General features: G+C 39.9%; 1 protein-coding gene across 8 annotated transcripts in view; it reads right to left on the minus strand.

Moving 5' to 3' along the window:
* The window catches only part of LOC139753730 (tuberin-like), a 582,506-nt gene that overhangs the window by 66,323 nt on the left and 489,349 nt on the right, over positions 1-26,834 (minus strand). For 7 of the 8 annotated variants that reach the window (XM_071670514.1, XM_071670517.1, XM_071670513.1 and 4 more), the window contains 2 exons: positions 14,455-14,686; positions 5,059-5,175 (listed from right to left, as the gene is read on the minus strand). In XM_071670514.1, coding sequence (XP_071526615.1) covers positions 5,059-5,175; positions 14,455-14,686 — 349 coding nt within the window. The remainder of the gene's footprint in view (positions 1-5,058; positions 5,176-14,454; positions 14,687-26,834) is intronic. The other variant, XM_071670516.1, reaches the window with a different exon arrangement.

A 26,834-nucleotide genomic window follows, 5' to 3' on the forward strand; every position in this document is an offset into this window, starting at 1 on the left:
TCAATAATCTACACTTACATAAATCATAAAACACACCTGCAATCTTCTGCAACTCCTCTTCAATCGCAGTACACATCATTATCATGCACAAATAAGCTTTTCTCAAGCCACCATACCTCACCACCACACTTCATCTCTGCACCCTCTTTCCCTAATTTTGCTTTCACACCTCTTATCACTCCATCCATATATATGATAAAAGCCAAAGTGACATCACACAGCCCTGTCTCACACCTACATATATACTGAGACTTTTGCTAAACTCTTATCCATTAATTTTCTACCTTATAGAAGGCTTTTACACCATCCAACAGTTGTCCCCCTACCCCAGATATCTTTAACACATCCCATAAAGCAATGTGCTCAACTCTGTCACAGACTTTCTTATCCTTCACTAAATACTTTTCCAGTCATTTTCCCCCCAAAATAATCTGATCCACACATTCCCTAAATTTACTAAAACCCCTTGTTCCTCATTTATTTGCATTCAGTCACTTTCATCACTTATCAATCAACACTTGCATACACTTTTCCTCTTAAACTTAACAGATTTCTTCCTCTCTAACTGCTACATACACCTTAACACCTTTTCCTTTGAATAATGAATAACAATAGCTTTTACCCAACCCTTAGACACATCCTTCTGTTTCCATGCTAAATTACAACTTTCTCCTCCATAGTTCAATATTTCAGCAGTAACCTCATCTGCTCCAGGTGCCTTTCCTACCTTTAACCTCTTTTAACACCATTTCTACCTCCCATCTTACTGTAAGCCTATGCACTTGTATCCCTTTCCTTCCATCAACCATACCCATGCATGTAACTGCTGCTGCCTCACCTTGTTTCATACTCATCAGTTTTTCAAATACTCTTTCAATCTTCCTTTCACTTCCTCCTTTTGATTCAGCAACTCTCCTTCCTTACTCATCATATTAGCATTTCTACTCCTACATTCACCTCTATCCTTATCTACTTCCTTTCATATCTTCCCTAAACATTTCATTCAACTTTCTTCAAAATCTTTTACTTCTCATTCTTTGCTTTCCTCTATCAGCTTCTTAACATTCCACAAACATATCTTATATTCTTTCCTCCTCCTTTGCTGAATTTCCAAAAACAGATTCCTTTCAAGCAATCTACCAAATGTCTTTTTCTTCTCTTTCACAGCATTTCTAATCTCATCCATCCACAATGCATTTCCCTTTTTATTCTTATATCTAATATTCTTACATCCAACTACTAATTTCACAACTTTTAACAGTCTTTCTATAAACATTTTAAACACCTCTCTCATATATGATGGCATCCCTACATTTTCTGCACTGTCATCTAAACTTTCTATCATCCTTCTTTCCTATTCCCACCTGCATTATTTCTGATTAATCTTCTTACTTGCCAACACTTCTACCTCTCCATTCTTCTTTATACCATATCCTCACCTTAAGCCATATTCTCATCTTCATAAGAACTCTAGCATCCACCACAACTTTTCTCAACCTTTCATCCACTGCCACATAGACAATCAAACCCTATTTTTCTTTTCTTTTATCATTTCTCATCCATGTACATCAGTCTATCATCTTGTGCTGAAAAAAGGTATTTGCAAGAAAGAAACCTCTCTCAGCACAGACATCCACAAGGTAACTTCCATCCTCATTTACTCCAGGTACTCCCCATTTACCAACAGTCTTGCCAATTTCATTACATTCCACCTTTGTATTCATATCACCCATTACAATCATCTCTCTCTCTCCTTCTCAGACCCATTTACACAGTCATTCATATTTCTCCATTCTTCATGTCATCCTTACCTCGCACAGTCTTCATATTAATGGCACATATGAACATACCCATGCATACTTCACAATTACAATCTCTCCTTTCACCCACAATATCCTTGATAAATTTCATCTATGCTTTGTAACACCTCTCAGTGATATCACAGTTGCACATCCTTTCCTTCTTCCTCGGTAATTTTAATTAATTTCCATCCATACCTCACCCTCCCAAAACGTGCAGTCATCACTTCCATTTTCACTCCAAACACACTGCTCAAGGACACAGGTTTTCCCAATCCCTAGCACATCCAAACTATAACCTTAGAATTTTCCTCAAGCTCCTTCTTTTTACTTTCACCAGTCATCCCTTTTATTCCCTAGCATAACTGGTGGACACCAGTGCTGTCTTTTAACATTTGGTGCCTCACCCTTGACGGGCCACTGGCAGGTGTAAACTTCAGTGCAGTGTTTCCCATAGGCAGAAGGACTTTTGGATTCTTACATGAAAGTCATTTTGACAGATTTTTGTACAACTCATTATATAAATACAAGTTAACAAATTTTTTTTTGCATCACAGGATTGATCAATCCAGTAAAGCATCTGTTTTTCCTTAACTTGGAGTGGTTATAGCTTAATTCATAAAAGAATAGAATAGTCGTTTTTGTGCACCTATTTACAAACTTGAAAAAATTCCCATTTTTCTGCGAGAGAGGAGACCACAAAATTCAAACATGCACCAAGAGGGTTAATAACTGAAGATACAGTTGTTTAACATTAGGTGATGTATCCTTCCGATACTGATCATTAGAATTAGGTGAAAAATAGAACTTCAGTTGCTTTTTTTTTTTTTTTTTTTTTTTTTGCTTTGTCGCTGTCTCCCACGTTTGCGAGGTAGCGCAAGGAAACAGACGAAAAAAAGGGCCCAACCCACCCCCATACACATGTATATACATACGTCCACACACGCAAATATACATACCTACACAGCTTTCCATGGTTTACCCCAGACGCTTCACATGCCCTGATTCAATCCACTGACAGCACGTCAACCCCGGTATACCACATCGCTCCAATTCACTCTATTCCTTGCCCTCCTTTCACCCTCCTGCATGTTCAGGCCCCGATCACACAAAATCTTTTTCACTCCATCTTTCCACCTCCAATTTGGTCTCCCTCTTCTCCTCGTTCCCTCCACCTCCGACACATATATCCTCTTGGTCAACCTTTCCTCACTCATTCTCTCCATGTGCCCAAACCATTTCAAAACACCCTCTTCTGCTCTCTCAACCACTTTTTATTTCCACACATCTCTCTTACCCTTACGTTACTTACTCGATCAAACCACCTCACACCACACATTGTCCTCAAACATCTCATTTCCAGCACATCCATCCTCCTGCGCACCACTCTATCCATAGCCCACGCCTCGCAACCATACAACATTGTTGGAACCACTATTCCTTCAAACATACCCATTTTTGCTTTCCGAGATATTGTTCTCGACTTCCACACATTCTTCAAGGCTCCCAGAATTTTCGCCCCCTCCCCCACCCTATGATCCACTTCCGCTTCCATGGTTCCATCCGCTGCCAGATCCACTCCCAGATATCTAAAACACTTTACTTCCTCCAGTTTTTCTCCATTCAAACTCACCTCCCAATTGACTTGACCCTCAACCCTACTGTACCTAATAACCTTGCTCTTATTCACATTTACTCTTAACTTTCTTCTTTCACACACTTTACCAAACTCAGTCACCAGCTTCTGCAGTTTCTCAAATGAATCAGCCACCAGTGCTGTATCATCAGCGAACAACAACTGACTCACTTCCCAAGCTCTCTCATCCCCAACAGACTTCATACTTGCCCCTCTTTCCAAAACTCTTGCATTCACCTCCCTAACAACCCCATCCATAAACAAATTAAACAACCATGGAGACATCACACACCCCTGCCGCAAACCTACATTCACTGAGAACCAATCACTTTCCTCTCTTCCTACACGTACACATGCCTTACATCCTTGATAAAAACTTTTCACTGCTTCTAACAACTTGCCTCCCACACCATATATTCTTAATACCTTCCACAGAGCATCTCTATCAACTCTATCATATGCCTTCTCCAGATCCATAAATGCTACATACAAATCCATTTGCTTTTCTAAGTATTTCTCACATACATTCTTCAAAGCAAACATCTGATCCACACATCCTCTACCACTTCTGAAGTTGCTGTGAGCCTTATATGCACAGCTTGGGCAATCTATTGTATAAGCATGATTTACAAAAATGAAAGCTTACCATTTCAAATAATAAAATTTTTCTATCTTAATTTCATCAACAAAAATGGCCTGCTCTGGTTAAAGACAGCTCTATCAAATTACATCCCTGATGCCTGTTCCCTTCAGAAACTACCTCAAGGAGATGGCTGCTGCAAAAGTCTCTCCACAACTGGTGAACTCCAGCAACACTTTTCTAGACTTCAATGCCCACCCTAAACAGGCCATTGGCAGAGGGCAACTGTAGCACAGTGTTTTCAGAGGCTCCTATCTAATGTTCCTACTGACTACTACTACCTATATGTTTACTTAATGTTACAACCAATCACTTTTACCAAAAGCTCCCATCTAACATTCCTATCCATTCCTTTTACCTAATGCTCCTACCCATTACTTCTATGTATTCCTCCTATCACTTTGCCAAAAGGAAGGGCTAGCATACTGCACCCACCACAGGAAAATCTAAACCTACAAAGAATAAGTTGTGAGTTAAGTGTAGTCAAGTTTCATATGTGACAAGGAGAGATTGTATATTTGTGGATGGAATGCCAGCAGTCCACATGTGGTTGAGGCAGAAAGAGAGGACAGCTACCTGGGTCAGAGGAACGCAACTTGACAACCATTGAAGTGCTGGCTTACTACACAGCTGTCACTAACCTTTCGATACCTAGGTGGGTAGTACCAGTAATATACCTCCCTGGTAAGTGGCTGCCTACTAACTACTACCTACCTAAAGAAAGTTCCACCTCTGATAAAAGTATGGCCAGTAGCTTTAGTTGTACTGCTGGTTATGTGATAACCATCAAACATAAAAAGTAGTAGAAATAAGATTTTTTTTTTTGCTTTCTCATTTGCTACTTTTTTTTAATTCACAGTGTACTGAGGTGGTTTGGGATTGGTAAAAGGGGGGGGGGGGTTCAAGTGTTATGAGTAGAGAGGGGAGCTTGTTAAAAACCTCAGTAAGGAGAGTGAAACTGAGCATCACTATCAAAAACAAACCTGCATCATATCATCTTGCCAAATATAGGCTATCTGGCCATCAGTTCCATTAGTGTCAAGACCTCCAAGGAAAACATCTCTTGATACTGTCCTCAGCTCAACTACAGAACCCAAACCCTGTAAATAAAATAATGGTAAATGTAAAGGCAGCCTATGGAGCAGCCTGTGGAGCTTTGTTGTGGATAGGAGGCATTAGTTTCTGTACATTATACATTACAGCTAGAGTGTGGATATGTGTCAACAAGGCTCTAGGTTATGTGTTCCTAATGCCATGGTGAGAGAAGCAATAGTGTATTTTTTTTTATACCTTATTGCCAATTCCAATGCAAGCAAGGTAGTGCCATGAACAAAGAAGGTTGCTTTTGATCACATTCAATCTCTAGCTATCATGTGCAATGAACCAAAATTACAGCCCCCTATCCACAACCAGGTCCCACTGATCTTTCCATGGTTTCTTCCCTTGGCCACCTTACATGCCTTGGTTTAATCCATTGACAGACCCCTGTATACCACACTGTTCCAATTCAGTCTATCCCATGCACATCTTTCACCCTTCTGCATATTCAGGCCATGATCACTTAAATTCTTTTTCACTCCATCCTTCCATCTCCAATTTGGTCTCTCTCTTATCCTTGTCCCATCCACTTCTGATACATACATCCTCTTTGTCAACCTGTCCATGCCCATTCTCTTCTTATGGCCAAACTATTTCAGCATGCCCTCTTCAGCTCTCTCAACCTTCATGCATACCCATTTTAGCCCTCCCAAATAATGTCCTCACTTTCCACACATTCTTCAATACTTCCAGAACCTTCTCCCCTTCATCCACCCTATGACTCACTTCTACTTATGCAGTTCTACTTGCTGCCATGTTCACTCCCACATATCTAAAATACTTCGCTTTCTCTTAAATTCTCCATTCACACTCACATCCCAACTAACTTGTTCCCCTACCCTGCTAGTAACGTAGCTTTATTCACATTTACTCTCATGTTCCTCCTTTCATACACTCTTACCAAACTCAATCAACAACTTCTGCAGTTTCTCACTCAAATCTGCCAACAAAGCTGTGTCATCAGCAAGCAAGAGCTGACTCACTTCCAAGCCCCCTTATAACTTAAAGACTGCTTACTAGCCCCTCTCTCCAAGACTTGCATATATCTCCCTCACCATCCCATTCATAAACTAATTAAACAAACATAGTGACATCATACACCTCTGCCACAGACCAAACTTCACTTGGAACCACTCACTCACTCTTCTTCACACTAATTCACAAACCTTACATCCTTCATAAAAAATTCTCAATGCTTTTAGCAGCTTTCCAAGTCTCCTCCAAGAATTCTGTGTGAACTTCCCAGATCTTTCACCCTTTATAATTTTACTTACTTCATATATGGTTCAAGCTCATAAACTATAACTTTTGCTGAAACTCTTGAGAAAGCGTTTAAGTAATAAGTGCTTCCCAGCACTCTATCGAAGTTATCTGATAAGTTCTTTGATGATGTCAAATGTATCACTCCTCAAAAATACAAAAATATCAAAAACTGAAGCGAGTGTAGAAAGATCTATAACCTAAAGAAAAAAATTTTTGATTGTGCAACACCTGCTAGCTGGAAAAAGTGCATGATGAAAAATCAAGACCAACAAGCAGCACTCTTGAACTTTATCTTAATCAAAAAATTTAAAGAGCTTTATAGTAATGGTAAACAGACAAGACAAACTCATCCAAAATTTATCAACCATTCTAATAAGCAACTGAACAGTGATGCAACTTTAGCACTTGGATAGAAGCTATGCTTTGCAATTTCAAACAAATCTGTGAATATTGCTACGGTGACTAAAGCATTTTGTAACCTTGAAAAATATGGCGATACATCTTGTGATAATATCAACATTCACAAAGGTATTGCCTGCAATGCCATGTCAAGAGGCACCATTCCCAACTGTCCTCAGAGATTTCAGGCTGCTTTCAAAACCTGAAGAAAGACATATAGCATATCTACATATCACTAAAGCTGATAAATGAAGATGTAAAGCAAAAATGAAAAATCTATGCGACACTCAAACTTATGCAAAATTAAGAATAAATCCTCAAGAGACTTTCAATAGTAATTTCAATCAAAAAGTGAAACATCTACTCAGAGGTAAAAATGACTTGCCAAAACAATGGTCTACAATTTCAACTTCATTCCAGCATATGTATGGTCTGATCAACACACACAAACATGAGAACTTAGCAATAGTGCTACCCTTTCCTTAGCTTTCGTCCTTGCAACAACCCCTGACTATACCTCTATTCTCAAACAATTCTTCCCCTTACCCTTGAGTTTTGTATCACTCAGAGTCAGATCATCCAGGTTCCTTTCCTCAACCATACTACCCATCTCTTTCCCTTACATCTTGGTTAGATCCATAAACATTCAGACACCCCACCAAGCACCTTCAATGAGGATAAGCACTCCCCACTTGGCTCCTTCTATTCCATTTTTCAGAAATTGAAATACAGGATGACATGGGTTTCCAGCTCCCTGCTGCCACTCTGGGACACAGAGATAGGCAGTATGTCTGAAGATAGAAACCTGGATGGTCTGGCTCTGGGTGAAACAAAGCTCATCAGGGGTAAAGGGAAAGAATGGTTTCAAAACATCAAAAGGAGTAAGTCAGGATTTGGTGTAAGAGTAAGAGCTAAGGATGGGGAAGCACAAATGCTGAACCATTTGCAGGAGTGTGTGAAAAAGTGTCAGTAATTGACCTCCAGACTGATATGGGTAAAAATGAAAGTTGATTGCTAGAAATGGGTGATTATTAGTACTTGTGCACTTGGCTAAAAAAAAAAGACCATGACAGGCAAGAATTTTGGGAGCAACTGAGTGAGGGTGTCAACAGTTTTGATGCAAAAGACCAGGTATTCATGACGGTTGATTTAAAGGTGAGTAATGAAGCAGCTGATGGCATTATTGTGAAGAAAGGGGTACTCAGCAAAGTGAATTAAAATGGTGAATAATTTTTGGTGTGTGCTGAAAAAAGAGTTGGTGATTAAGAATTTCTGCTTTAAATAGGGGTATATATACAAGTGTACATATGTGAGTATAAAAGATGTCAGTGAGCATTACTGGATTACACACTGATTTTTTTTTTTTTTTGCTTTGTCGCTGTCTCCCACGCTTGTGAGGTAGCGCAAGGAAACAGACGAAAGAAACGGCCCAACCCATCCCCATACACATGTATATACATACGTCCACACACGCAAATATACATACCTACACAGCTTTCCATGGTTTACCCCAGATGCTTCACATGCCCTGATTCAATCCACTGACAGCACGTCAACCCCGGTATACCACATCGATCCAATTCACTCTATTCCTTGCCCTCCTTTCACCCTCCTGCATATTCAGGCCCAGATCACACAAAATCTTTTTCACTCCATCTTTCCACCTCCAATTTGGTCTCCCACTTCTCCTCGTTCCCTCCACCTCCGACACATATATCCTCTTGGTCAATCTTTCCTCACTCATTCTCTCCATGTGACCAAACCATTTCAAAACACCCTCTTCTGCTCTCTCAACCACGCTCTTTTTATTTCCACACATCTTTCTTACCCTTACGTTACTTACTCGATCAAACCACCTCACACCACACATTGTCCTCAAACATCTCATTTCCAGCACATCCATCCTCCTGCACACAACTCTAACCATAACCCACGCCTCGCAACCATACAACATTGTTGGAAACACTATTCCTTCAAACATACCCATTTTTGCTTTCCGAGATAATGTTCTCGACTTTCACACACTCTTCAAGGCTCCCAGGATTTTCGCCCCCTCCCCCACCCTATGATCCACTTCCGCTTCCATGGTTCCATCCGCTGCCAGATCCACTCCCAGATATCTAAAACACTTTACTTCCTCCAGTTTTGCTCCATTCAAACTTACCTCCCAATTGACTTGACCCTCAACCCTACTGTACCTAATAACCTTGCTCTTATTCACATTTACTCTTAACTTTCTTCTCCCACACACTTTACCAAACTCAGTCACCAGCTTCTGCAGTTTCTCACATGAATCAGCCACCAGCGCTGTATCATCAGTGAACAACAACTGACTCACTTCCCAAGCTCTCTCATCCACAACAGACTTCATACTTGCCCCTCTTTCCAAAACTCTTCCATTCACCTCCCTAACAACCCCATCCATAAACAAATTAAACAACCATGGAGACATCACACACCCCTGCCGCAAACCTACATTCACTGAGAACCAATCACTTTCCTCTCTTCCTACACGTACACATGCCTTACATCCTCGATAAAAACTTTTCACTGCTTCTAACAACTTGCCTCCCACACCATATATTCTTAAAACCTTCCACAGAGCATCTCTATCAACTCTATCATATGCCTTCTCCAGATCCATAAATGCTACATACAAATCCATTTGCTTTTCTAAGTATTTCTCACATACATTCTTCAAAGCAAACACCTGATCCACACATCCTCTACCACTTCTGAAACCACACTGCTCTTCCCCAATCTGATGCTCTGTATATGCCTTCACCCTCTCAATCAATTTTTTTTTTTTTTTTTTTTTGCTTTGTCACTGTCTCCCGTGTTTGCGAGGTAGCGCAAGGAAACAGATGAAAGAAATGGCCCAACCCACCCACATACACATGTATATACATACGTCCACACACGCAAATATACATACCTACACAGCTTTCCATGGTTTACCCCAGACGCTTCACATGCCTTGATTCAATCCACTGACAGCACGTCAACCCCGGTATACCACATTGCTCCAATTCACTCTATTCCTTGCCCTCCTTTCACCCTCCTGCATGTTCAGGCCCCGATCACACAAAATCTTTTTCACTCCATCTTTCCACCTCCAATTTGGTCTCCCACTTCTCCTCGTTCCCTCCACCTCCGACACATATATCCTCTTGGTCAATCTTTCCTCACTCATTCTCTCCATGTGACCAAACCATTTCAAAACACCCTCTTCTGCTCTCTCAACCACGCTCTTTTTATTTCCACACATCTCTCTTACCCTTACGTTACTTACTCGATCAAACCACCTCACACCACACATTGTCCTCAAACATCTCATTTCCAGCACATCCATCCTCCTGCGCACAACTCTATCCATAGTCCACGCCTCGCAACCATACAACATTGTTGGAAACACTATTCCTTCAAACATACCCAATTTTGCTTTCCGAGATAATGTTCTCGACTTCCACACATTCTTCAAGGCTCCCAGAATTTTCGCCCCCTCCCCCACCCTATGATCCACTTCCGCTTCCATGTTTCCATCCGCTGCCAGATCCACTCCCAGATATCTAAAACACTTCACTTCCTCCAGTTTTTCTCCATTCAAACTCACCTCCCAATTGACTTGACCCTCAACCCTACTGTACCTAATAACCTTGCTCTTATTCACATTTACTCTTAACTTTCTTCTTTCACACACTTTACCAAACTCAGTCACCAGCTTCTGCAGTTTCTCACATGAATCAGCCACCAGCGCTGTATCATCAGCGAACAACAACTGACTCACTTCCCAAGCTCTCTCATCCCCAACAGACTTCATCCTTGCCCCTCTTTCCAAAACTCTTGCATTCACCTCCCTAACAACCCCATCCATAAACAAATTAAACAACCATGGACACCCCTGCCGCAAACCTATATTCACTGAGAACCAATCACTTTCCTCTCTTCCTACACGTACACATGCCTTACATCCTCGATAAAAACTTTTCACTACTTCTAACAACTTGCCTCCCACACCATATATTCTTAATACCTTCCACAGAGCATCTCTATCAACTCTATCATATGCCTTCTCCAGATCCATAAATGCTACATACAAATCCATTTGCTTTTCTAAGTATTTCTAACATACATTCTTCAAAGCAAACACCTGATCCACACATCCTCTACCACTTCTGAAACCACACTGCTCTTCCCCAATCTGATGCTCTGTACATGCCTTCACCCTCTCAATCAATACCCTCCCATACAATTTGCCAGGAATACTCAACAAACTTATACCTCTGTAATTTGAGCACTCACTCTTATCCCCTTTGCCTTTGTACAATGGCACTATGCACGCATTCCGCCAATCCTCAGGCACCTCACCATGAGTCATACATACATTAAATAACCTTACCAACCAGCCAACAATACAGTCACCCCCTTTTTTAATAAATTCCACTGCAATGCCATCCAAACCTGCTGCCTTGCCGGCTTTCATCTTCCGCAAAGCTTTTACGACCTCTTCTCTGTTTACCAAATCATTTTCCCTAACCCTCGCACTTTGCACACCACCTCGACCAAAACACCCTATATCTGCCACTCTATCATCAAACACATTCAACAAACCTCCAAAATACTCACTCCATCTCCTTCTCACATCACCACTACTTGTTATCACCTCCCCATTTGCGCCCTTCACTGAAATTCCCATTTGCTCCCTTGTCTTACGCACTTTATTTACCTCCTTCCAGAACATCAATACCTTCCCATATAATTTACCAGGAATACTCAACAAACTTATACCTCTGTAATTTGAGCACTCACTCTTATCCTCTTTGCCTTTGTACAATGGCACTATGCACGCATTCCGCCAATCCTCAGGCACCTCACGATGAGTCATACAAACATTAAATAACCTTACCAACCAGTCAATAATACAGTCACCCCCTTTTTTTAATAAATTCCACTGCAATACCTTCCAAACCTGCTGCCTTGCCGGCTTTCATCTTCCGCAAAGCTTTTACTACCTCTTCTCTGTTTAGAAAGGGTAGTGAGTGGTGGGATGAAGAAGTAAGATTATTAGTGAAAGAGAAGAGAGAGGCATTTGGACGATTTTTGCAGGGAAAAAATGCAATTGAGTGGGAGATGTATAAAAGAAAGAGACAGGAGGTCAAGAGAAAGGTGCAAGAGGTGAAAAAGAGGGCAAATGAGAGTTGGGGTGAGAGAGTATCATTAAATTTTAGGGAGAATAAAAAGATGTTCTGGAAGGAGGTAAATAAAGTGCGTAAGACAAGGGAGCAAATGGGAACTTCAGTGAAGGGAGCAAATGGGGAGGTGACAACAAGTAGTGGTGATGTGAGAAGGAGATGGAGTGAGTATTTTGAAGGTTTGTTGAATGTGTTTGATGATAGAGTGGCAGATATAGGGTGTTTTGGTCGAGGTGGTGTGCAAAGTGAGAGGGTTAGGGAAAATGATTTGGTAAACAATAACTGATATCATACAAAAAAGAAAATTTTGGATGTGAATGTACTGAGAAGGGCAGCTGGTAGGATGTTTAATTGTTGCCGTGTAGAGATGAGGGTAAACATTTGTAGAGGTTTTTGGAAAAGAGGAAACATTATGTGTGAGAAAAGAGAGGTAAATGTAAATGATCTTGGAAAGATCTGTGTGAAGAAATACCAGGACTGATTGATTAGAGAGCAGAAAATTTGAGAGTAAATGAAGCTAGGGAAATTATAGAGAAATGGGAGTATTCAGGAGACCAGTGTTGGCATGTGCAAGAGAAGCAGATGGCATGCCTAAGGTTGGAGGGTGGCAGGTTAGAAAGGTATGCGAGTGGTGGGATAATGAAGTAAAGTTGCTATTAAGGAGGAATATGTGTGAGAAATGCTTAGAGAAACAGAAAGATTTGTATGTGGCATTTGTGGATCTGAAGAAAGCATACGATAGGGTTGATAGAGATTCCTTGAGAAAGTTTAAGAAAGGTCTCAAGAATATATGGTGTGTGTAAGGGGTGGGGGTGCTATATGCAACAAAGAGTTTCTAGTAAGGGTGTTAGGTTGGCATATGAGTAGGAAGAGGGGAGAGTGAATAGTTTCAAGCATAGTTAGGGCTGTGATATTGCCATGGATGGTGTGGTGCAACATACACATGCAATAGTCTTAGAAAGAGGTGTATGTATGCAGTCTGTTGGGGACTAGGGGGCCAGGGAAGTGAGTCATTTGTTGGTTGTTTGCTCATGCCACAGCACTAAAGGCAGATTTGCACGAGAAACTGCATTAGTTGTTCATTGAGACTGGGAGTGTGTGTGAAAAGAGGGAAGTTGACAGCAAATGTGAATGAATAAAAGCAAGGTAATTAGGTTTAAGCTGGTGTGTGTGTGGTGGGGGGATGACTGCTATTAGCAAAAATGAATTTCTATCAAGGGGGTGAGATTGGTGTACAAATAGGAAGAGAGGAGAGCAAGTAGTTTCAAGCATAGTTTGGGCTGTGATGTTACAATGGCTGTTTGATTTATCTATGGAGGAGGTGGTGAGACAGGTAAATGCAAGAATATTGGAGAGAAGGGCAAGTTTGCAGTCTGTAGAGGATGGGGGGGAAAGTGAGCCATTTGTTGTTTGCCCATACCACAGCACTGGTGGCAGATTAGCATGAGAAACTGCAGATGTTGTGCGAGTTAGGGATAGTGTGTGAAAAGAGGGAAGTTGAGAGTAAATGTGAATAAAAGCAAGGCTATTAGTTTTAAGATGGTAGAGGGGCAGGTGTGAGTTTTAATGAAGAAACTTTGGAGGAAGTGAAGTGTTTCAGATCCCTGGGAGTGGTCATGGCAGCAAATGGAATCATGGAAGTGGAAGTGAGCATTGGATGGGTGAGGGGGTGAAAGTTCAGGAACCACTGATGAAAGTGTATAAAGAAAGGGTTGAATGTTTTGCTCTGTTTATAAAAAGGACTGATCCATCCATGTATGTAGTATTGCTCTGCATTCTTAGTTGAAAGAGTCAAGTTGAAAGTGGTCCTACTTATAAACTCTCCCTGGCTAACTTCAAAACTTGTACCACTTGCCCTATGCCATAATGTTGGTATACTTTTCCTCTTCTATAGGTATAACTTAGGCTTTTGCTCCCAAAAGCTGGCTGCTTGTGTGGCCTCACCAACAGCTAGACCACAAAATACTCGGCAAGCCACTGCATCACATGATTACTGTGCAACCGTTGGCAATTCGAGGGTGGGCCATTGTGATAAATGTTTCATTCCCTATACCTGGAGCTTTGGCACTCTACCTGCTCATGTCTTTCCAAATAACTATGACCTGGCACATTTTAAATGACAGGTTTTTCACTTCCTTCAAAATCTGTAAATACTTTCCCTTGTCTTCTTGCTCCTTTGTTGAATCTCTCTATATCTCAATTTAGGCCAGGCTTTGATATGGACTTTTGTCCATGATTGGAGCCTTTAACATAAAAAAAGTAACATGACTGTGGCACTAATTTCCTTAATTTGTGGAAGTAATCATATTTACTCTATATGAATTATGACAACATATTTCTATTATAACCATAACCATGTAATCACCTTAAAAATCTATTGCAAAACCATGTAAATATGCCCAGTTCTGGTTATTACTATAACAGTACCTGAAGGAAAATCATATATCTTAGGGAACCAAAGGTGTTCTTCAAGATCTGCTGCTCTGTCGTCTGCCCTTTGCCTACATACAAAACTCCTATTTTGTGAGTCTCTTGAGGTCGTATGAAGTCAATTACTCTGAGCGCACGCTGGATCTCTATCTGATCAGTAGGAAGCAAAAGTGGGCGATCATCATCATTTCCCATCTTTCCATGGTAATACAACTGAAGAAACACAAAGCTGAAAAAAAAAGATCATCTTCAATTCTTGGCATTCACCACCATCAGTTCCAAAATCGTTTCCATCGAATTATCAGAATACTGTGCCATACCATAACTACTGTATTTGGATGTAAAAAATTACAAAATCACTTCTATCTCTTCAGTAATTTCAAAATTTAGATCAAATGTAATATCCACTTATATCTATGTAAAGTTTCTAGTATCCATCACAAAATAGTAAAAGCACAATACAGCATCAGCAAAAAACGTTGCCTGTCCCCATATACTTTCAAAAGTGATACACCACTAAGGTTTATTGTGGGTAAAGGCATATGATGCTCATGATGAAATCATCATACACCTTCTCACTATGACTAGCATTTCTGATGGTATGATCATCAGTAAACCACCTCAGTGTGCCTCAGGCTATCTTTGGGAAGGATATCCTTGCTTTACTCCTAGCTGCTACTTCATTTTGGAAATTTTGTTTCTGGGCACTGTATTTCTTCCACCTACACTTCATTATGGTTGGCTCTTACCTTCCTAAGGACAAACAAGTCCATTTCTCCCTTAAAACAAGAAAATGTGGGTACACATGAGATTTCTTAGCGCACTGGGTACTCAAAATGCACAATCAGGCAGCTGCTTGCCAATGCCAATGACAAAGTCATCCTAAAACCAAAACTTATCCTTGCCACCTAAGGAAGACTCCTTGATCTACAGATATCTTCCTAAGACAATAAGTTCTGAAGCAAACCCACATTTCAATCATCAAATTCAATAAAAACAGCCCAAAACTTTCAGGAATTATCTTTCAAAGAACCATTCAAGATCACCTGCAAAAATCTTCACATTCCTTCCCACAAGCCAGCTGACTCCTACTTATGAAGGAAATGAAAAGCGAACAACTCACATTTGCAAAGAAATACAAGGACTAGAATGAGCAAGAATGAAGTAAGGCCTTCAGGCATGTGAAGTTAAGGCAGGGGAGGGTGGGGAGGTTAGAGAGTGGCAACCAGCATGACTCTTGTTTCACAATGAAGACAGTGAAACATCCTGGTAGTGTGATGATCTGGGGTTGCTTTAGTTGTGCTTCTTACCTAAAAACAGTATGATGAATGTTGTATTTCTTACCTAAAAACAGTATGATGAATGGATAGGGGTACATTAAAATGCTAGAAGACCATCTGCTTCCTTTTTACGAGGTTCAAGAATGTGATCACTTAATGAGAGATAGTGTCCCCTGCCATAAGGATAGAAAGGTAATGAGTAGGTTATCAGAAAAAAGTGTTCAACTCTTGGAGTGGCCTGGGAATTTCCTAGACCTCAGCTAACCAAGAATTGCTGGAGCCAGATGAAAGTCAAGCTTCCTTCCCACAACACCTCATCAATGCCTCACTTCATTCTGGGGATGAAGACCCAATGGACCTAGAATACTTCAGGAACCTTGCCAATTCAATGCCTAGAAATCTGCAGATGACAGAGACTAAGATGCAAGTGTAACATCATCTTTGAAAATTTAGGGTGGGGGTGGGCACTTTTTTTTTTTTTTTTTCATTTTTTTATGCTGTATTATCTAAATATAAAATTGTCATGTCTGAAAAATAATGCAGCCTCTGTAGCAAAAAGCTCAAAAGTTTTTTGTCAGTGGAACAGTTATTGCTAATAGCTGTAAACTATGAGGCTTTCTTGAAGAGTTCAGTGGGTCTCTTCACTTGTCGTCCTTCCGAAGAAGAAAATCCTGCTAGAAGCGGTTGTGAGTACAATACCTAGAGATGATCAAGCATGGGAAAAAACCATTAGCTGTGTCAAAAGAAATATTAGAGTTTTATTTCAACAGTGGGCCATGCTACACCATTTGGGCAGTCTAAGCCTTAACGATTGCAATAATCCAGAACAAACGTAGTCAAAATAAACAGGAATAATCAAGATGGTGAATGATGCAGTGGCATATTCAGCAGAGATGGCAAAATTCTGACTATGAAGAATTTTACTTACAATGAAATGGACTTACAGAATATCACATGAAGAAACTTAATGGATTTTATATGAATACAAGATACAACTACAACAGAACAGAATAGCATTGCTTGGTAAACAAAGAACATGGTGATATAACTGGTTTAACAAGAACATATCTGAACATGAAAAAGATCTGATTAGCAAGTACAACACGCCAGATCACAAATTATTTGTAAAGGATGGAGACACTTGAGGCGGCAAAACTGCACTGCATGTAAAATCTTACCTCAATCCCACTGAAATCCTGACCATAACATCTGCAACTGTTGAATATTTGTTTGCTTAGATAAGCAAAGAGATTTTCAAACTTCAAATAAATGTCATATATGGAAACCCTAGTCAGCCAGCAGATAGTAACAATGTCATGTATGAGGACTTAAAATGGAAAATACAGGATAAAGCCTCAAAGACTCATTCTGAGGAATTTTGATCTTCCAGTAATCAACTGGAAAATTTTCTCAGGTGTAGAAAGTGAATCTGCTGGACTTTGTTCAAGATAATTTTCTTTACCAAATCATCATCAAATTGACAAGAAAAGTTAAGATACTTGATCTAGTTCTTGCATCACAGTGGATCATACCCAGAAACATCACTATAACCTATTTCATCCTTACCCTGGTTCAGCATACTACTTGGCACATTTGCATCTGTATTTGCACTGTCCTCCAAACCTTGGTCTGTCTCTAAACCCTTATCAACTTGCACATATTTTGTCATACTGTCTCATGGTCTTTGTTCATCATTCAGGTCTCATTCACAATTCTTTCTCAAGTGCTACCTATTGTGTCAATGTCCTAGAATTTAACACATCGTACTTTTTCTCATCCAATCACTTCTTCGCTGTTCCCTTCTGCCAAGTCTTGTCTCAGAGAGTACTTGGTTTGATCAACACCACATCTTCTTATGGGTCTTCTTGTTGTACTATGCATGCTTCAAATTCTGAGTCTTCTCTTTTTTTTTTTTCAAGTGAAATATCCATGCTGTGTGGCTTTAGGAGCTCAACTGACTGGTAACAATGTTTGTGTCCTTAAAGGTTCCACTGTGCTAGACTTAAAGGTTCCACTGTGCCAGACTTATTTCCATATCTTGTGTATGGGTGTTCCTCTAGTCCAATATGGCCAAATATGGATTGTTTCCACTGGTCACAGCATTCCTGATCAGATTTTTTGCAGTGCTGACAGCTGATTCATCCATTCCATTCAATGAGAGTGCTTAGGACTGCATGTCTTATGCTGATAATCATACTTATGAGCAAAGTCGATGAAATCTTTACGGATAAATTGTGGTCTATTGTCACTGATAAGCACTAACAGAACCAAGTATCTTGCAAAGTGAGCTTTCATTTTTCTGATGACTACACTGATACTCATCGACTCCAACATATCAACTTCCCAATAGTTGCTAGAATAGTCCAGTCAAGTAAAAAGTTTCAATTCCTAAAATTCAATTCCTAAAACAAATCATCACCTACTCCCATCCTTGGTCTGCATGCAGTCTCATGGGACATTATGGTTTCATTCTGTTGGGAACTCTTGAATCAGTTACATATTTCACACTGGGCAATGTGTTCTTTGATCTCAGCATCCATTCTTGCCAAGTATACACATTCTCTTGCATGCCTCAAACAGCCTTCTATACCTGCCTGAGTCAAGCATACTGCCTTCTTGATCTAAGCATATCAAATTATTTTGTGCCAAGAAATTTCCTGAACAAAAATAAGGCAGTTTGGTGGTTGGGGACAGTATCTTTGGTTTCAGGCTACCAAAAGATTATGGTTTCCTCAAGCAAATGCACTGTCTCATCATTTGCTGTTGCTCTTTTTACCTTCTCCAGATGTTATGGACTGATAGGGAGAAAAGATTGTTTATATTCTCAAACATTTGTCCTCCTCCATTCTCTGGTAAGTGTGTACAACAGAAACCTGCAATGTGCATGTCCTTCCTATAATAATATTCCAATTCTATGTCGTACTGGTGAGCCCAATTCTATGTCGTACTGGTGAGCTTGAAGCAACATTCCTTGCAGTAGCTCTGGCACTATGTGTAGAGGTTTTTCAATGATTGTAAAAGTTTGTGGTCACTTATTACTCTGGTCAGTCTCCCAAATGTATACTGATGGAACTTTATGGCAAATACAACTACTAGCATTTCTTTCTCAACCTATGCATACCTAGTCTCTGTAGGAGTCAGTGCTCTCTTTGCATAAATTATCAGTTTACCTTCCTGCATTGACATAGCACCTGTTTGACTGGCGTTGCACTGAATAATGAGTGGTTTGTCTTGGTCACACAAAGCTGACACTGAAAAGGATGTCACTATCTGCTTGATCTTGTTTAAAGCCTCCTTTTGTACTCTCCCCTACTGTCATCCAACATATCTATTAGTTAGTTGGTGGATAGGCTCCATTACATTGGACAATTTATGTAACAAGCTAGCTAAATAAATCATTATGCCTGATAATCTTTGTACTTCATTCACATTTTGAGAGTTTTCATCTTTACAATGGATGCTATCTTATGATCAGTTTCAAACCATACTTAGATATCTTAAGTCCTCAATTCTGTTTTACAGTTGCTGAGCTTAAAATCCCTTGCTCTCTACATATCTAACAGTTTACACAAATTATGATCATGATCATCATTAACTAATTCATCACTGTCTGCAATTCCATAAACTAATTTCTTTTTTCATACATATTCATCACTTCCCGCATTAACAAGGTAGTGCTAAGAACAGAGGACTAAAGCTATACCTTCATAATGGTGTCTGAAACATTGTAAGATAGCTTGAATGCTCATCTAGTACACACTGCCAAAAACCATCTCTCAGATCAAATCATGAGAACAATCTAGCATTTGAAATGTCAGGTAATATATCATTCACTGATAGTGGACGAATTTCCCTTTTCTGGTCCTTATTCAGTGCTTGTGGATTATCAAAAAATAAAAAATCACTTGATTTCTTGCTTCCAATAACTATACTTACCTATTCTGTTGGTTCATCCACTTTGGCTATGGCTCATTTTCAGTAATTCAATAAGTGTAATTGAAACTTTTGTTTAATACTGACCAGCACTTTACTTATTGAATACTGAAACTGGGTTAGATGATAAAAGAAGAGTTATCTCAACAACACTAGGCAATTTCCCTAGCTCTTCCAAAAACACATCACTGCACTTTGAATACACATCACGGACTACACTAATATTCTCATAATTCAGTTATCATATTCATCTGATCTGATCTTCTCTTACCCAAATTTGGTTAATGCTCCTGTTCTACAATAAGAACTCTACAAAACATTTCTCTTTAGTCACACAACTGACAAGAATTATTCTAAACTTTCCCAATAGGCTTATCTTAGTAGTTTTCCATATGTAAAACACTATATCACAGTGTTTTAAATGCTTGCCAGGCACTATATGTTGAAGAGTAATATTCATGCTTCCAACTCAGTCAACTTGAAACCTCACCTTCTTACAATCTACCACTATGCATGTCATGATGGACTTGCCACTGCATCAACAATCAGCTATCTAAACTCTTACCATAAGGCCATGATATCCTCTCCCCCACAAGCCAAGATCCTCTAACAAGGGGATTTCAATGTTCACTATAGGGAATAGCCAAGATCCTCCCATGCAGATGGTTGGGAGACGGAAGCCCTCACTTTCCCCCTTCTCAATGATCTAGAGGAAATCATTACACACCCAACTCATATTCCTAACTGCTGTGACCACACTTCTAATATTCTGGACCTGTTTTTCACCTGCAATCGTTTGTGCTGTAGCAACGCAATCTTGCCCCCAGTTGATTCATCTGACCACAGTTTCATAGATATCTCTATTTTAATGGCACTTCCCTTGAGCAGCCCCATCTAAACGTAAATACTGGCAGCTCAACAAAGATAACTGGAAGTCAAGAAAATTCTCTTCTGACCTCTCTTGGATAAATCACTGTCTGCCAAATGCATAATAGAGGTTATTATTGTGGGAATGGAAGAATTGATCCCCTCTTCCTTAAAGCCAACCTCTTCTTCCAATCCATGGTTCAACCATTTCTGTTCTAAGGTCATTCAGGCAAGAGATCAGATGCATCAGGCTTGGAAAAACTCTCCTTCCTCCACATCTAATTCAGTATCTATCACTGCCTATAATTATTGCAAGCATGTTATCCATGAGGCAAAACATTTCTTTATTCAAATGAAGAGCAATAACCTCTCCTCTTAATTCACTACCAGGTCTTTCGGGTCTTTGGCTAAGGGCTTTGATAAAAACTTCTGTCGCTCTACCTTTCCTTCACTTTTCCATTCTGAGGCACCATGGCTATCTCTCCCACTGACAAAACAACTTTCTTTGGTTCTTGTTTCTCCTCCAACTCTGTCTTGGATGACTCTAACATTCCTTCAGCCCCTGATGCTCCTCTTACTAATCCTATGCCCCTCCCTGTAATCTTTTTTCTTACTATCTGGAAAGCTTTTCTCCCTATGGACACACGCAAGGCTTAAGAACATCATGGCATCCATCCTTGTGTACTGAAAAAGTGTGCCTTCGAACTTGCATCTGTGCTTGATTGCCTGTTTCACTTGTTTAAAAAAAAAAACTTTTCCTTCATCTTGGAAGCAAACATCAGTACATCCCATCCCTATGAAGGGTGACCATTCTAATCCTTCTAACTATCATCCTTTTGCTTTGACAGCCACAATTTCTAAAATCTTAGGAGTCCCTTCTCAACTCCCATATCCTCGGATATCTTGAGTCTGAATCTCAGTATTGCTTCCATAAAGTAAAATTCACTACCGATATTTTTCCTGTCTCACTAATGTCTGGTCATCATCTCTGAAAGATTTTGGGGAATCCTACATAGTTGTCCTTGACATAACCATTGTTGACAAGGTGTGGTACTGGGGTCTCATCTCTAAAGCCACCCTCTTTTGGCTTCCCTCCCCCCTTTTGCTATGTTATATCTGGCTTCCCCTCTGACTGATCTATCTACATGACTGTTGATGAATCAGCCTCTCCCCACTTCTCCATATATGGTGATGTCCCTCAAGGTTCTGTCCCATCTCCTACACTCACCCTCCTTTTTATCAACGATTTCCTTTCTTCCACAAATAACTAAATACACTCATAAGATGACAATTCAACACTTGCATTCCTCCACATCCTTCAAATCTGCTCCTTTTTCTCTGACTCAATTTGTACCTCATCTCAACATAATTTCCTCAATAGACTCAGACCTGGACAGGATATCTTAGTGGGGGAGACAAAACCTGGTTAAGTTTAATGCCTCCAAGACCAAGTCTCTGCCTATCTCTCAACCAAAAATTACTCAAATTTCCTCTCTCATCCGATGGATCTGTAATTCCACCTTGCTTGATAAACATACTTGGTATTACTGTAATGTCCACACCATTTTGGAAACCCCACATTAAAGAAATAACTAAGTCAACCTCTAAGAAACTAAGGGTCCTGTTTGGAGGTTGAAATTTCATTTCTTGATGCACTTGCCATTCATACAAAAGACAGATCCATCCTTGTATGGAGTATTGCTCTTATAACTGGAGTAATTCTAACTCTGCATCCTTATGTGACAGAGTTGAAAGTGATCTGATTTATCAACTCTCCTAGGTTATCTTCAAAACCTGACCCTTTCAAAACTTGACCCTCTTGCCTTAAGCTGCAAAGTTGGTTCACTTTCCCTCTCCTATAGGTATTACTTAGTTTTTGCTCCTAAGAGCAGGCTGTTTTTATGCCTACAGCACTAGCTAGACCACATTATACTCAGTAGGCTCCTGTGTCATGAGGTTACTGTGTGGCTGTTGGCAACTCGAGGGAGGGCCATTTCGTTAACTTTCTTTCTCTTTACAGCAAAGCTTTATTGCTCTCTAACTTCTTATGTCTCTTCCAGTAACTATGACAAGGCACTTTTCAAGAAACAAATTATTCACTTACTCCAAAATTTGTAAATGCATTTCCTTGTCTATTCTTTTTCCTTTTCATTAACTTCTTTATATTTCACTTAAGGTCCAGCATTAATGTGGTCTTTTGTTTGTGCAAGAGCCTTGTAGAATCCTTCACTGGCTTTGATCTGCATTTACTTGCAAAGTAATTCTTATTGCTACACTTACGACAGGTCTTACCATATGCCAGGCATTCGAGTTTCTTCCAAATATGCTTGTTGCCAAAGATCTTGCATTCCCTCATGGATGCGTGTCAAGGTGTGATCCTCATGGTGAATGTCTTCATTTGGTGTGATCCTCATGCTGAATGTCTTCATTTCATTTGTTTTCTTCAAAGTCAGACTGTTGACAGTTTCTGATCCTTTACCATGAAATACTGCCATCTGCATCTTTGATGCTCAATGTGCTACACAAACCTTGACATCCACATCAAAATTAAGGTAATCCTCTTCAGAGAATATCTCACAAAGAGCATCCAATATCAATTGATCTCTCATCTCACTTTCTTTCTGGTCTCCATATTCATATTTCTTGCAGTGAATCTTAAGTCTGGTGATATATGAATATTGGAGACACTTTCAAAATCAACCTGTCAACCAGTACATTTTCCTTTGAGGCAAGGAGTGCATCAATGTAGCTGGGATAGAATGGTCATCCATTGGTGCAGGGAACACAAATGAATTATATCTGCCAAGTACTCTATTGCCACCTACAGTCTGTAGTAGTACAACCTTCTACTCATCAGCTCTGTTCTTAGAAACCTGATGGCTGATGCTTTCATTGCTGCCACCATACTGATTCTAAAGATTTGTGGGTCTTCATAGGCTTAATATTTTGGAGACAACATAGATACCAACGTTACCCTGCTTAGTATATTCAAATAAAATGTTTACATTCTTGTGAGTGTAAACTTCAGTAGCTAGCTGCTTATAGAAATCATGCAATGATAGACTATAATGAACATGAAGAATGTTACAGGAAACAAGGCATGATTTCATGGGTAAGTAAAACGTACCAAAAACAAAGAGAATAAAAGGAAGAGTAATAGATTAGCAATAACAGATAGTGATGAAGTGAGTATTTTGAGGGTTTGTTGAATGTGTTTGATAATAGAGTGGCAAATGTAAGGAGTCTTGGTCAGGGTGGTGTGTGAAGTGAAAAAGTTTGGTGAACAGAGAAGAGGTGGTGAAATCATTACAGAAGATGAAACCATCAAGGAAGTTGGTTTGGATGGTATTGCAGTTGAATTCATTAAGAAATGGGGTGAACATGTTGATGATTAGTTGGTAAGGATATCTAAGGTATTTATGGATCATAGTGAAGTGCCTGAGGGTTGGCAGAATGCATGTATAGTGCCACTGAACAATGACAAAGAGGATAAAGGTGAGTGTTTTGACAACTGAGGCATATATTTGTTGAGTATTCCTGGAAAATTGTATGGGAGGGTATTAAGAGGGTGATGGAATGTACAGAGCATCAAACTGGGGATGAGCAGTATGGTTTCAGAAGTGGTAGAGGATGTGTGGATCAGGTGTTTGCTTTGAACAATGTATATGAGAAATACTTACAAAAACATATGGATTTGTATATAGCATTTATGGATCTGGAGAAGGCATATGATAGGGTTGATACATATGCTTTGTAGATTTTAAGAGTAAATGCTGTGGAAGGTAAGCTGCCAGAAGCAGAGAGAAGCTTTAATCAAGGGTATAAGGCATGTGTATGAGTAGGAAGAGAGGAGAGTGATTGGTTCCCAGTGAAGGTCAGTCTGTGGCAAGGGTGTGTGATGTCCCCATGGATGTTTAATTTGTTTATGGATGGAGTGGTTAGGGAGGTAAATGCTACTATTCTATAGAGAGAGGTGAGTATGCAGTCTGTTAGAGATGACAGGGCTTGGGAAATGAGTCAGTTGTTGTTCACATATGATACAGCACTGGTTGTGGATTCAAGTGAGAAACTTCAGAAGTTGGTGACTGAGTTTGGAAAAGAACATGAAAGAAGAAAGTTGAGAGTAAATGTTAATAAGAGGAATGTTATTAGGTTCAGCAAGGTTGAGGGACAAGTTAGTTTGAATGAAAAAAATTGGAGAAAATGAAGTGTCTTGGATATCTGGGAGTGGACTTAGCAGCGAATGGAACAATGGAAGTGGAAGCGAGTCATATGGTGGGGGACGTGGCCAAGGTTCTGGGAGTGATGAACAATGTGTGGAAAGAGAGAACATTATCTTGGAGAGCAAAAATGGGTATGTTTGAAGGAATAGTAGTTTAAAAATTATTATATACTCGTGAAGTATGGGCTATAGATAAGGTTGTACAAAGTAGGGTGGAATGTGTTGGAGTGGAATGTTTGAGGACAGCATGTGGTTTGAAGAGTTCTAATTGAGTAAGTAATTAAAAGGTAAGAAAGGTGTGTGTGGTAATAAAAAGTGTGTGGTTGAGAGAGCAGAAGAGGGTGTGTTGAAATGGTTTGAACATATGTAGAAAATGAGCAAGGAAAGGTTGACAAAGAGGATATATATGTCAGAGGAGAAGAGACAAGGAGGAGCGGGAGACTAAACTGGAAGTGGAAGGATGGAGTGAAAAAGATTTTGAGCTATCAGGGCCTGAACATGCCGGAGGTTGAGAGGTGTACAAGGAAAAGAGTGAATTGGAACGATGTTGTATACTGAATTCAACATGTTGTGAATGGACTGAACCAGAGCGTGTAAAATATCTGGGGTAAACCATGGAAAAGTGTGTGGGGCCTGGATGTAAATAGTTTGCTGTGGTTTTGATGCATTACATATGACAGCTAGAGACTGAGTGTGAACGAATATGGCCTTTTTTGTCTGTTTACTGGCACTATGTCGCTGACATGGGTGGCGATGCTGTTTCCTGTTGGGCAGGGTGGTGCAAGGAATGTATGAAGGCAAGTAAGTATGAACATATACACATGTAAATATGCATATGTCTGTGTATGCAAGTATATGTATATATGTTGATATGTATATCTATGTATATGTACATGTATGTCATTGATCGATAAAAACAATCAAGTGTAAAAATAATATGTATTATCTCTTAAATCATACTTAATCACTGTTTCCCGCATCAGAAAGGTAGTGCCAGGAAACAGGTTAAGAATGGCTCATCCACTCACATACACATTTAAATATACATAAATGCCCATACACACATATATACATATATATACATAACATTTATATATATTTATTATACTTCGTCGCTGTCTCCCGCATTAGGCGAGGTAGCCCAAGGAAATAGACGAAAGAATGGCCAAACCCACCCACATACACATGTATATACATACACGTCCACACACACACATATACATACCTATGGGAGTATGTGATAGAATGTAAGAAAGTAAATTCTCGATTAATATGGGTAAAATTGAAAGTTGATGGAGAGAGGTGGGTGATTATTGGTGCATATGCACCTGGGCATGAGAAGAAAGATCATGAGAGGCAAGTGTTTTGGGAGCAGCTGAATGAGTGTGTTAGCAGTTTTGATGCACGAGACCGGGTTATAGTGATGGGTGATTTGAATGCAAAGGTGAGTAATGTGGCAGTTGAGGGAATAATTGGTATGCATGGGGTGTTCAGTGTTGTAAATGGAAATGGTGAAGAGCTTGTAGATTTATGTGCTGAAAAAGGACTGATGATTGGGAATACCTGGTTTAAAAAGCGAGATATACATAAGTATACTTATGTATGTAGGAGAGATGGCCAGAGAGCGTTATTGGATTACGTGTTAATTGACAGGCGTGCGAAAGAGAGACTTTTGGATGTTAATGTGCTGAGAGGTGCAACTGGAGGGATGTCTGATCATTATCTTGTGGAGGCTAAGGTGAAGATTAGTATGGGTTTTCAGAAAAGAGGAGTGAATGTTGGGGTGAAGAAGGTGGTGAGAGTAAGTGAGCTTGGGAAGGAGACCTGTGTGGGGAAGTACCAGGAGAGACTGTGTACAGAATGGAAAAAGGTGAGAACAATGGAAGTAAGGGGAGTGGGGGAGGAATGGGATGTATTTAGGGAATCAGTGATGGATTGCGCAAAAGATGCTTGTGGCATGAGAAGAGTGGGAGGTGGGCTGTTTAGAAAGGGTAGTGAGTGGTGGGATGAAGAAGTAAGAGTATTAGTGAAAGAGAAGAGAGAGGCATTTGGACGATTTTGGCAGGGAAAAAATG

Source organism: Panulirus ornatus, chromosome 15 (assembly GCF_036320965.1).
Source record: "Panulirus ornatus isolate Po-2019 chromosome 15, ASM3632096v1, whole genome shotgun sequence".
Taxonomy (NCBI): Eukaryota; Metazoa; Arthropoda; class Malacostraca; order Decapoda; family Palinuridae; genus Panulirus; species Panulirus ornatus.